Here is a 13791-nt window from a genome sequence, read left to right on the forward strand (position 1 = left end):
CGATGATACCTGCAATGGATCGATGGATGCTAGAGAACCGTATGAAGGGATGAAGAAATAGGGAAAAAAAGGGAATAATCTTCTAAAAGACCGACCCTCAAACTATCTCCATAATGATATGATATTGTCCACTTTGGACATAAATCCTCATAACTTTGTTTTTTTGTTTCAAACCAAAATGTCTCATACCAATGGAGATAGTCACCCTCACTTATATACCCATGACAACCCTCAAACTATCTTCACAATGATATGATATTGTCCACTTTGGACATAAACCCTCATGGTTTTGTTAGTCACTCTCACTTATATACCCATGATCCTTCTCTTATCTAACCAATGTGAGACTTTGGTTGCATTCCTAACAAAAAAAGTTGAAATTGATACAAGGCAATGTAATTTTATATATGAAAATTTTGCCATATTTGCAAAATCACAAATATAGGTGACACATATACAAAATATTATTTTAAAATTGTCATCCATGGCAAATTCTCTCTTTACTGTCATTATTTTAGTTACTTTTGAACATTATTATGTATATAATGTTTGTTCTATACTTGTTTATATCCAATTAAGTTATAAGAAATTTGCTAGTGTTATTCAATTTTTATATATTGTTTCTCCTATAATAATAATAACAATAATAATAATTTAGTTTTCGAATTTTAGTTTATATGTTGATTTAGTATACTTTTAGTTTGATAATAGAACTTAGTTTCCAACTTTAATCTTTGCATTTTGTGAAAAGTCTTATTAAGATTATATTTAATGATTTTCTTTTACTCGTACAAAACGACTTGATTAAGGACCAAATAAAGTCTACATAATAGACATCAACCCTTAATTTTAGTTTTAATGAATTTTTCCATAGTAAACTTAAATTGCCCTACAACATTTTAAAGTATATGAATTGAAATTATGTCATGTTTATCAAATTGCAATAAAAATTGTTATAATCATAAAGGAATTTCATTGATGGATCAATTGTAAGAAGCTTGGATCGTAAATATAATTAGATTGATTTTGATTATTCTTACTTAAAATTATGAGTTTTGTCACTTTTACTGTTACCGTTACTATTACCTTTACTTTGAGGGTCAATCGATAAAATTAATGGTAACGATAATAGTAAAAGTGTCAAAATTCATAATTTTTACTCTATAACGGTAACGAATGACGTAATTTTCAGACGTAATTAGATTGAGCACACTCTAGTCGTCAATCAATTTGCGTTTTTTATTATAGATTTAGAGGTAAGATACATGAAGCCCACTTTTCACATTACTATTGATTTATTACGTTTTCACAATATAAGAGTGAGTTTAGTCGGAGGACTAAATTGTTAACTTTTTCATGAATCAATCCTATTAAAGCCCAACATATTTTGTTTTAACAAAGTAATATTAAAATATGTGAAGTCCCATATTAAGAGAAAAGTCTGGAAGAGTTTTGGGATTTAAAATAATAATTTAAGCAGAGAAAGTGAGAAGAGAAAAATTCCCGAAAAAATTGGATATAACTAGAAATTAGAATGAAGGGGCAACGTGAGGCATTAGACTTATTAAACTCCTAAAAAATGTGTGGAGTTAGTTTAGAATTCCCTTTTCTTACTCTTACTCCTCCACGTGCCCTTCCAAAAATTCAATAACCAAACCTTTTATATCTCAAACATTCAAACCTCCTCATTTGGTAAAATTGTGAAATCCCAATCCCACAATAAATGGCTTTATTCACAACCTCTCTAACGGTGAGTCCCATTTATTTTTGTTAGTTTAGCAACCATGTTCGTGCATTCCACCATGTTGTTTAATCATAATTTTGTTATTTCTTTTTTGAAATATTTTATTTTATTTTTTTTTTTTTATTTTTATTTTTATTTTTTTTTTTTTTTTTTTTTGTGGGAGTGAGGTAAAGGACGTATCTTTAAATGCACCTAGATATTACCTGATTATTTTTTATTGGTTGAAGGTACATCAAATATTACTCATTATTTAATTATTAATGGGTGTAATATTTATATATGCAGAACAAGGTGTGGAAAGCAATGCTTGTTGGAAGTAGGATCCAAGGGAAGCGTCGTTTGGCGTCGTCCACTACAGCCCCAGCGGCCAATAATATTCAAAAGGCTTCTTCTTCTTCTTCTTCTTCCTCTTCTTCTAAGTAAATAAATAAAAATCATCACATTATATGTAATTAACTATACTGTGTTGGCGTGTGTTGATGAATATAATTAATGTAATTCATATGGCGGCACACAGGGGCGGTTCTAGTTCGAGCGAGTACATGAAAGGTGAGTATGCCCCAATCTACATTGTGGTGGGGATGGTGGCGGTGGCTGTATCCATTGGAACCCACACTGCGAAGCAGCAGCTGCTACATTCGCCGGTGGTTAACTTTAGCAAGAAGAAGAGGGAAAGCATTCCGGAGGTCGACGACCCCGACACCATTATTAATTCCGCCAACAAATTTATCAACAAATCCTTTCTTAGGAAAGTTGCTCACATTCAGGAAGACACCAAGACCCTACCCGATCCCGTTCACCCCAACCCATTTACCCGGTGAAAAATCTTTACCTTCTTTTATTTTTTAGTCAATTTGTTTACGGTGTTGATATAATATTAAATTTATCGTAATTTATTAAGTGTTTTGATGAGTTAATTACTTGGATTAATAACTTTTGAAGCATATATGTTTTTGAGGTTGATATAATATTAAATTTAATAATAATTAACTCAAAAACTTCATCGTATTTTGTAAGAAGAGAAATACATAAAAATAGTATAATATGCATAAGTAATAGTTACCAAATGATTTAATAGTAGACCCAAATACTTATGAATGTTAATGCATGCATGGATTGGACTTGCAGGCCGCGCAATGCGGAAACTCTGAAGACGGCTGGAGTGGATCCTACCCGACGTTGAACAACTTTGTGTGTCACACTCACAAGTATTATAAACATTATCGTCCCAAGTTTTTTTTTTTTTTCTTCGTGATGTGTATATATAATATTATGTATAATGGGCCCTTCTGCTTTTGCTTTTCAGACTTAAAGTACTAGGGAATGTGGCCTTGATTTGTTTAATTAATTTTCTTTTTCGTATAATAAAGGCAATTTGATTGGATAGACCAAATCGAGAGGCTTTGGAATTCGTCATTAACAAGGGCTCTTTTTATTCTAACTAGAGATGTCTATTTATTCGTGGGTCAAGTCCCGCAAAAACCTATCTCGAATAAGGTGGTGAATCTCTCCACATGCATAACCTAGGATTTTGTATGTGCCCATTGATATTACTTTTTATAAAAAATGAAAGGAAATTTTGTTGGACCCCCATTTCTTTCTCCTTTCTCCTCTATCTCTCTCTTCTTTCGGCGGCATGCGGTGCTACGGTGGGCGAATCTGGACAGCAACACATGTCGTTCTAGTAGGTGGGCGAATCTGGACAGCAACACATGTCGTTCTAGTAAGTCGACGGCATAGCTGGACACGGATTTAAGATATATTATAGAGATTTTTACATAACAAACCATTTTTGGCTATATATTTTATAAATATCTTTAAATTTGATTTTTTTTCAAAGAGCTTTTAGTGTTAATTTTGGACAATTTTACCATTTTTTTTTATTTATTTATATACCCATTTGTTATATATATTTTCTAATTTATGAAGCTCTCTTAATGTTGGAGAGAGCAAATTGGGTTTAATATGATTTTTTTTCCATTTTCAATTGGAGAGAGAAGATTCAACTAATATTTTTTTTCAAATTTAAATTAAATAGAGAACATGCATTTAAATATGGTTTTATTTTTCATTAACCAACTTGTTTCTCTGGTTGACTCATATTACTTTTAAATATATCTTTGAACACATTGGCAAATGTTCTAACTAATATATGAAATAAACTGGTAAGGTTTCACGACAACTTGTTGGTTATTCCGGTAGATTCATGCTTATTTTTAAGGGTTGCTTACAAACATAAACTTTTGGGCCAAACTAATTGTAAATATAGCATTAACCAAAACAAATTACAAATATGACCAAATTTGAGTACAACCCGTACAAAAAGACTAAAAAGCCCATGGAAATGTAATAAACACACGACCTAATATCCTTCCAGCCCATCTCATCCACGGCCCAGACATCCCATTCCACGATCTTCTTCTACCCTCTTCTAGCCCACACATATCTTTGTGGATGAATACATTAAGATCCCTCTTCTAGCCCACACATATCTTTGTGGATGAATACATTAAGATTCGGTCAATACTTATTAAACAAAGTTTCTAATAATAAGCCAATTTCCAAAGACCCCTTTGAACTATGGATTGGAAGGAAACCCAGTTTAAGGCATTTGGAGTTGCCAAACAGAAGTAAGAATTTTAATCTACATAAAAAGTAACTGGATTCAAGAACAATCAATCATTTCTTCTTTGGTTATCCAGAAAAATCAAAAGGGTATACGATTTTATTATCTTAGCCACGGAATAGTTGAAACTAGAAATGCAAGGTTCATTAAAGATGACAAAATTAATGGGGGTTTGGAACCACCTAAAGTGAAAATTCAAGAATCACGTTAGGGTGAAAATTCCTTTATCTATAACTTCTTCTCAAGTTGTTGTTCTTGTAGCTTTTAACTCTATTAACAATCCAGAAAATTAATGGTCAAACACTACATAATGATATTATGATGAATGAACCTATAACAGAAGAACCACGAGGAATAAAATTAAGATCTATATGATAAAAAAGATCAACTATTTCTGATGATTATGTGGTTTATTTGCATGAATCAGAATTTGACTTAGGTATTGATAATGATCCAGTTTCATTTTCACAAGTCATTAAAAATGATAATTATGCCAAATGGTTTTATATGTCACGAAAGAAGTTGAAATCTATGGATTACAATCAGGTTTTTTTAGGACCTTGTGGAATTGCCTAAAGAAAGTAAAAGAGATAGGTGCAAATGGATCTTTTAGACTAAAAGTGACTCAAAAGGTAATATTGAAACGATACAAGGCTATACTCATTGTTAATGGTTATACTCATAAAGATGGTATTGACTATAAGGATACTTTTTCTACTGTTCTCCAAAAAATTCAATAAGAATTATTATGACTTTAATTGCTCATTATGAAGTAGAGCATCATCAAATGGATGTAAAAACTACTTTTCTAAATGGAAATTTAGATGAAGAAGTGTTCATAAATCAACCAAAAGGTTTTGTGATTAAAAGAAATACACATATAGTGTGTAAGCTAAAGAGGTTATATACAAACTTGAACAAACTTTCCAATAACGGTATCTTAGGTTTAATCATACTATCACATCTTATGGATTTAAAGAAGAAATCATCAATTGATGTATGTATCTAAAGATCAGTCGGAGAGTTTATAATTCTTGTTCTAGATGTTGATGACATATTGCTGGTCACTAATGACTTTGGTTTATAACGTCAAACGAAAGAATTTCTCTCTAAAAAAACTTTTAAACGAAAGATATGTCAGACTAAAGAATTTCTCTCTAAAAAACTTTGAAATGAAACATATAGCATGAGGCATCCTAAGTGATTAGAATTAAAATATTTTATGATCGAGCACATGGATTATTAGGATTGTCTCAAAAGGCATACATTGATAAAGTTGTAGAGATATTTAAGATGGATAAATGCTCTTCAAGAATATCTCCAATTTAGAAGGAAGATAAATTTACTCTCATACAATGTTCAAAGAATGAATTTGAACGAATTCAAGTGGAAACTATTCCTTATGCTTTTATTATTGGAAGCTTAATGTATGCACAAACTTGTACCAGACTAGACATTAGTTTTGTTATTGGTGTGTTGGAACAAGAAGGAGACTAAGTCCTATCCTACTATAGTTAAATATGCCCACTACCTCTGGTGAATCCCGAAGGAGACACAAACTGGTGAATCCCAAAGGAGACACAAACTGGTGAATCCCGAAGGAAACACAAACTAGTGATCCCCGAAGGAAACATAAAATCTAATGGGCATCTAACTAATCAGTAAGGACATTTGCACAGTCTCAACATTATAATCATCACTTTATGAATCTATGACATACATATAAACCTCAACATCATGGCTCTACAACAAACACATATACCTCAACATTATGGTTCTACAACATATATGTATAACTCAACATCATCAGATCTAATACAACCATGGATGCACATACCATTTCATACTAGCATTCAAGTTTCTATGTGCATAAATAAATAATTCGGATCTCGTAACAGAACATACTTTAATCATGTTATATTATCAATCTTTGATGTTGTCATTCTGCCATAACCTTCATTTAACATGCTAACATACATCTAATGTCTGGTCCGTGAGCAGTTCCAGTAGTAAGATTACTTACCATGATATTAGGTCGAACCAAAAAGCAATTGAATCTTTGTGAAATTCTTGAATCCTTAATCAAGCCTAAACATAAACCAAGCTTTAAAATTAATAGTTAAGGTCAAATTCCAAACACCCAAATATTACAAAATATTTTCAGATAACTTTACCTAAGGTGTGGTCTAATTCGAATTCACCTTCCAAACCTCCAATTTTAAGTCCAAATAATTGCAAACCAAACCCTTCTTCATCTTGAATGAAATTCTTGAATCAACCCCCTAATTATAATTTTGAAATTAGGCTTACATGATTAAAGCTTGAATCATATATATATTCACTACCAATGTCTCAAATAAATTATCCATATGTAGCTTCGTCAAAAATCACTTCCAAATGACTTTACCAAAATTTCTCAACAACCAAAATTAATTCACAAGAGGGTAATCAAGCATAAAACTTACCCAAACTCGCTAAAACAAACTCCAACTTACTAAACAACACCTCAATACTTTCACAAACTTGAATCCAAAGTTGAAACACAATGGGTATCAACCAATTGATATCAAAAAGTAAATGAGTATTCAAGAATCAACCGAAAACAAACCCAATATGGCAGAAATCTTACTCAAATCGATAGATCCAGTGACGGTAAAAAGCGAATGACGCTTGAGGCAGTGGTGGACGAAGGTCATGAAGAAGAAACTGACGCGGCAGCTTTGGGCAGCGTTGGACGGGCTCACAAATGTGAGGAAGAAAATGGGGGTGGGGTTTGACTTTTTTAAAAAAAAAAAAAAAAAAAAAACAATAACAATAATAATAATAATAATAAAACAAAAAAGGAAGTAAATATAATTACATTTAATTTCTTTTCGTTTTATACTATTAAATTTCTTTCTGTTTCAAAAGAAAATTAATTATTGCCATTAATTTTCCATTTGAATTTCAAATTGGATAATTTCACACCAACAATTAAATTCCCGCACTTATACTTGAATTCCAAAAATGCCCTCCAACTAATAACAATTACTGAAACTCCAAATAATAAAGTTACTGAAATTACATTATTACTAAAAAATGTGCAAGGTGTCACATTCTTCCCTCCTCAAAAAACTTTCGTCCTCAAAAGTTCATTCTTGAAAAAAAAAATCCGGGTACTGGGCCCTCATCTCATTTTCTCACTCCTAAGTGGCCTCCTTGAACTGATGATTCTTCCACAGGACTTTCACAAGCACAATCTCCCGGCGGCGCAATATTTTTATCTCTCTGATGAGGATCTCTATAGGCTTCTCCTCGTAGCTCAAGTTGTCATTCCACTGTAAGGGCTCGTAGTCAACTACATGGGACGGGTCTGTCACATACTTTCTTAGCATCAAAACATGGAAGACATTATGAACTAAAGACAGTGCTGGGGGTAATGCCAAATGGTAAGCTACGGGGCCAACTCGCTCCAAGACCTCGAAAGGTCCAATGAATCTCGGACTAAACTTCCCCTTCTTGCCAAACCTCAGAATACCTTTCATGGATGCCACTTTTAAGAACACTTTCACACCAGTCTCAAATTCCAGTTTCTTACGTCTTACATTGGCATAGCTCTTCTGTCTGCTCTGAGTTGTTTGCGTACAAGCCTTGATTTTCTGTATTACCTCATTCGTGGTCTACACCAATTCAGGTCCTAACAATTTCCTCTCTCCTACCTCATCCCAACACACAAGGGACCTGCAACTCTTCCCATATAGAGCCTCAAATGGCAAGTGCCAGTGGCAGTCTGATAGCTATTATTATATGCGAATTCCATTAAATGCAAGTGAGAGTCTCAACTCCCTGAAAACTCTAGTGCACAAGCACACAACATATCTTCCAATATCTGGTTCAGACGTTCTATTTAACCATCAGTCTATGGGTAAAAATTTTACCAAAATTCAATCGAGTACCCAATGCTAACTGGAGACTTTTAAAAAACAAAATAGATGTAAAACGAGGGTCATCGTTTGACATAGCTGAAACTAGTACCAAAAGAGGTGTAACAACCCCTTCCATAAATAACTATGAAACTTAAGATGTTGAAAATCAGCAACACTTCTACACGTCCGAGCTGAGAACTGTGAAAACGGTCATGAAGTTAAGAAAGCCTTATATACTAAAAAACATATATCTGAGCCTAACATTCACAGGGAAAACTTCATATGTGCAATGAAGAAACTGGTCATACTATATAATGCGTCATCTGAAGATACGTACCAGAACAAATCTAGTCAACTGAAAACTGCTTCTACTCTAGAAGCGCCAACTGTGATACCTTTTCTAGGGTCTACATGTCTGAGAATAACTCTGTCTAATTAAGTCTCACATTCATGAGAAACTCATCATGAGGCTCTATGTTGTCATGAGCTATAAAACTTGCTTGAGCCTTCCTCATATTATTCTTTAGGCTTGAAACAATCACATATCATTACTTAGACCCCGCTGTGAACAAGTCCAGAATTTCCCCCGAAAATGAAGTTTTGAAGTCCCTAAATGCTCAAGCATAAGTCAATTGATAACACATTTTCATAACCTCGTAATAACCGTAATTGATCCTTGAAGTCATTTTTTTTAACGATAAAACCTTCTTGATTCATAAGTCCTAGCTTGGATTACTCGTACTCCCTAACGCTAGTTAACTCATTGCCCATGCAAGAGAATACATACTATCTTGTAATGCTCAAAACCCACTTTTAGTAACTTCTTACTATCAACTCAACTTTATTGCCAAGTACATCCCTTATACCAATGGTTATATTGGAAGATCCAACTTACTTACTTTTATGCATATACCATTATTGTCTAACTCGAGTTGGATTATTTTCTTTTCTCAATCAAATTGATGATCTTGCTAGTTCATATTTCCAACACTTGCACACAAAGTCAAAATCCCTTAAATCTTACTAATGCCATCAATGTTTTACGTTTTAATTGATGAAGCCTCAACATACCATATCAATAGTTCTCGAACATCTACTGTTACTAGTAACTCCATCTTATCCCTTCTCAACCTTCTATTTCGATAACATATTCTTGTGTAAAACAAAGTTCCATACCAATCATCTATGTAAGCTATCTTTCCATCTAATACATATTGTCCCAAAGTCCCACATGATCATTAGATATTTTTCTTTTACACCAAAACAAATGCCTTGTAACCCCTCATATCCTGCCTCCAAACTATACTTAACTAGGAGTATTGAATACATTAAATTCCTGTTTCTTTCCAAAAAGTAAACTTCCTTGGATACTTCTCTCTTCTTTACACTTATCTTTGATAAAACCACTAAATTCAAGACACCCTTTTTTTTTTACTGTCCAATTGGAATATAATCTCTTTACTAAGTTATATTTTACCTAACTCCTTTATAAGTCTTATCTTTCTCACTAAGAATTTCCTTCTCGTAGAATTCTTCTTTGCCAATTTGCAAACTTTTAAACTCCAAAAGACTTTTGTTTCTTCAAATTTGCGTAACTTGGATCTCTTCATTACAATAAGGCTATGGTTTGAATTAATCTAGGTACTCTAAAAGAATCCTTCAACCCAAACAAATAACACTTTGCTTTATCCCCTTTAAGTCTAAACTCATGTCCAACTATTTTGGCTTCCTTTAATGACATCAACTTAGCTAGATATTCCAAAAGAATCCTTCATATCACTACACATACTTTACCTAATCCATCAAGTCGTAGTAAAGTGATTATCTTATTTAATCCTTCCAAAAATTCCTCTCAAAATGTTTTGGTTTTAAATTCTCAGAAACCTTTAATAAATCCATAGTCTCTTCTTTTTCTCCTTCTTATCCATAAAACAACTTTTAACCTTATACTTGAGTATGTGGCCTGTGAAGAAATTTATACTACCACCGATTGCACTATCCAACACAAAACATAACACTAGTCCTTGATCAATTCTTGTCTCGACAATTTTATTCTTTGGCTTAAACATATACATACCTTTATTTCGAAATTGTCATAACTCTACATAGTTTCATCAACCTTTAAGATCTCTGAACTGAGGTATATGTATTTTTTTTCGTTTCTAACATAATTTCCATGAGATAAACTAGCGTCAAATGACCTCATAATTTATTTTATTTTATTTTCCTCCTTTTGTAGTGTCGTATCTGATAATCCTCTTATAATAACTTCAAACGAGTCACTGACCTAGCATTAGAGCATAATTGGTACATTTAAGCAAAACAAATATTTTAATGCACAACTATCATAAAACTTGTAATTGATAAGACATACCTAACGATGACAAGGAATCCATTCATAGGTTACAGGACTATCTAGACTTACGTAGTAAGTCAGTCTACAGAACCCAAAACATGGGCTCTGATATCAATTATAACGACCTGACCCCCTAGGACTTAAGTTAGGCCGTTACTAAATACATGCATGTATGGAACTCAAAAGGACACTCGGTTATGGTGAAATAAATGCTAATTAAATAAGGTAAGTTCAAAAGACTTTCATTAAATTCAAATACTAAATCAACAATAGGATACCCATAAATCATAAAGGATAATAAATAAGTTTGGAAAACGACTCTTAAAAGTAAGTTTTGATCATCAAAACTAAAAATTAAGAGGAACATGAAAAGAACTCTAAATATCATGATGCGGAAGCGTAAAAACTAGTCCCAGTGGCTCGATCACGAATTTCGCTTGTCCATCGCCCGTGCATCTCTACCCTTACCTAAAAAAACAACATGAGAAAGAATGAGTATAAAATACTCAGTAAGTAACCCCACTACTGGGGTCAAGCTGGGCATCTATGTCCTCTAGATACCCACCTCTGGTGAAACATATAAACTGCTCTAGTCCTCATGGGACACATATGCACATGAAAACAAGAAGAAGACTGAATTCTATCCTACTGTAGTTAAGTATGCCCACTACCTCTGGTGAATCCCAAAGGAGATAAAAACTGGTGAATCCCGAAGGAGATACAAACTGGTGAATCTCGAAGGAGACACAAATTGGTGAATCCCGAAGGAGACACAAACTGGTGAATCCCGAAGGAAACATAAAATCTAATGGGCATCTAACTAATCAGTAAGGACATTTACACAGTCTCAACATCATAATCATCATTGTACGAATCTATGACATACATATAAACCTCAACATCATGGCTCTACAATATACACATATACCTCAACATCATGGTTCTACAACATACATGTATACCTCAACATCATCAGATCAAATACAACCATGGAAGCACATACCATCTCATACTAGCATTCAAGTGTCTTTGTGCATAAATAAATAATTTGGATCTCGTAACAGAACATACTTTAATCATGTTATACTATCAATCTTTCGTATTGTCATTCTGCCATAACCTTCATTTAACATGCTAGCATACATCTAATGTCTGGCCCGTAGGCAGTTCCAGTAGTAAGATTACTTACCTTGATATTAGGTCGAACCAAAAAGCAATTGAATCTTTGTGAAATTCTTGAATCCTTAATCAAGCCTAAACATAAACCAAGCTTTAAAATTAATAGTTAAGGCCAAATTCCAAACACCCAAATATTACAAAATATTTCCAGATAACCTTACCTAAGGTGTGGTCCAATTCGAATTCACCTTCCAAACCTCCAATTTTAAATCCAAATAATTAGTAAACCAAACTCTTCTTCATCTTGAATGAAATTCTTGAATCAACCCCCTAATCATAATTTGAAATTAGGCTTACATGATTAAAGCTTGAATCAAATACATACTTTACTATCAATGTCTCAAATAAATTATCCATATGTAGCTTCGTCAAAAATCACTTCCAAATGACTTTACCAAAATTTTTCAACAACCAAAATTAATCGACAAAAGGGTAATCAAAGCATAAAACTTACCAAAACTCCCTAAAACAAACTCCAACTTCACTGAACAACACTTCAATACCTTCACAAACTTGAATCCAAAGTTGAAACACAATGGGTATCAACCAATTGATGCCAAAAGTAAATGAGTATTCAAGAATCAATCGAAAACAAACCCAAACGGCAGAAATCTTACTCAAATCGATCGATCCAGTGACGGTAAAAGCGAACGATGCTTGAGCAGTGGTGGACGGAGGTCATGAAGAAGAAACTGACGCGGCGGTTTTGGGCGGCGTTGGACGGACTCACGAACGTGAGGAAGAAAAGGGGGGTGGGGTTTGACTTTTTATAAATAAAAACAATAACAATAATAATAATAATAAAACAAAAAAGGAAGTAAATATAATTACATTTAATTCTTTTCCGTTTTATACTATTAAATTCTTTCCATTTCAAAAGAAAATTAATTCCTACCATTAATTTTCCATTTAAATTTCAAATTGAATAATTTCACACCAACAATTAAATTTTCGCACTTATACTTGAATTCCAAAAATGCCCTCCAACTAATAACAATTACTGAAATTCCAAATAATAAAGTTACTGAAATTACATTATTACTAAAAAAAGTGTGCGGAGTGTTACATAATCATCTTAAGGTGATTGGATATTCAGATTTAGATTTCGCTGGGTATGTGGATACATGAAAATCCACATTTGGCCATTTGTTTCTATTATGTGGAGGAGCAATTTCACATAAGAGTGTGAAGCAATTTATCATCGTTGAATCTACTATAAAAGTTGAATTTTGTAGCATGCTTTAAGGCTACAGTTGATGTTTTATGGCTGCAGAACTTTAATTCAGGCGGAATTCGATCATTTATAAAAAAAAAAAAGGTTGATTATTAAGTAAGAACAGGGAATTATAAGCTAATAACTCCATGTGTTAGGTAGACACGTGGCCTCTCACATCCACACATTTTTTGGAGTTTAATAAGTCTAACGCCTCACATTGTGCCCTCATTCTAAATTTCAGGGTTATATCCAGCTTTTTCGTCCAAAATAACAACGTTTTAACTTTTGGGAGATTTTTTCTCTTCTCAACTTTTCTACTTTTATTCCTAATCTTAGGATGGCAATCAATTATGTGGTTAGTTAGAAAGTTCGTGTTGAGACGTAAAATTGTAATATTTAGTTCCACAAATTAGAGAAAGATGAAGTTCTATAAATGTGCAAATACTTGAATTATAAATGGTAATGCTAATAGCTCACTTTGATAATTTACTTTTTACCCATCTTTTGAAAGAAAAGGATAATGGAAATTACATACATTGATCGAGACCGATTGACTAAGAGACGAAGGGGGTCGGCTACAACTTCTTATGCATGGAAGAGAGAAAGAGAAGGCCGAGAGAGAGACACAGGGGAGAGCAAGAGAGAAGGCCGAGAGGGAGACACGGATTGACAAGACGATAAGAGGAGAGGATCGCTGCTGATGCTGCTTCGAAATTTTTGTAAACAGGAAGGAAAAGGATTGAAAGATGAGAGAGCGGCTAGTGA

At 33.3% G+C, this 13791-nt stretch overlaps 1 protein-coding gene across 1 annotated transcript; it reads left to right on the top strand.

The window, feature by feature from the left end:
- Positions 1-1701: 1701 nt before the first annotated feature.
- Positions 1702-3080, top strand: LOC120092464. Its single transcript, XM_039050556.1, has 4 exons — positions 1702-1750; positions 2030-2163; positions 2262-2561; positions 2873-3080. Exons 1-4 carry the CDS (start codon positions 1724-1726, stop codon positions 2925-2927), a joined length of 516 nt encoding a protein of 171 aa, XP_038906484.1. The 5' UTR covers positions 1702-1723; the 3' UTR covers positions 2928-3080.
- Positions 3081-13791: the final 10711 nt, after the last annotated feature.

The sequence above is a fragment of the Benincasa hispida genome, chromosome 12 (assembly GCF_009727055.1).
Source record: "Benincasa hispida cultivar B227 chromosome 12, ASM972705v1, whole genome shotgun sequence".
Lineage (NCBI taxonomy): Eukaryota > Viridiplantae > Streptophyta > Magnoliopsida > Cucurbitales > Cucurbitaceae > Benincasa > Benincasa hispida.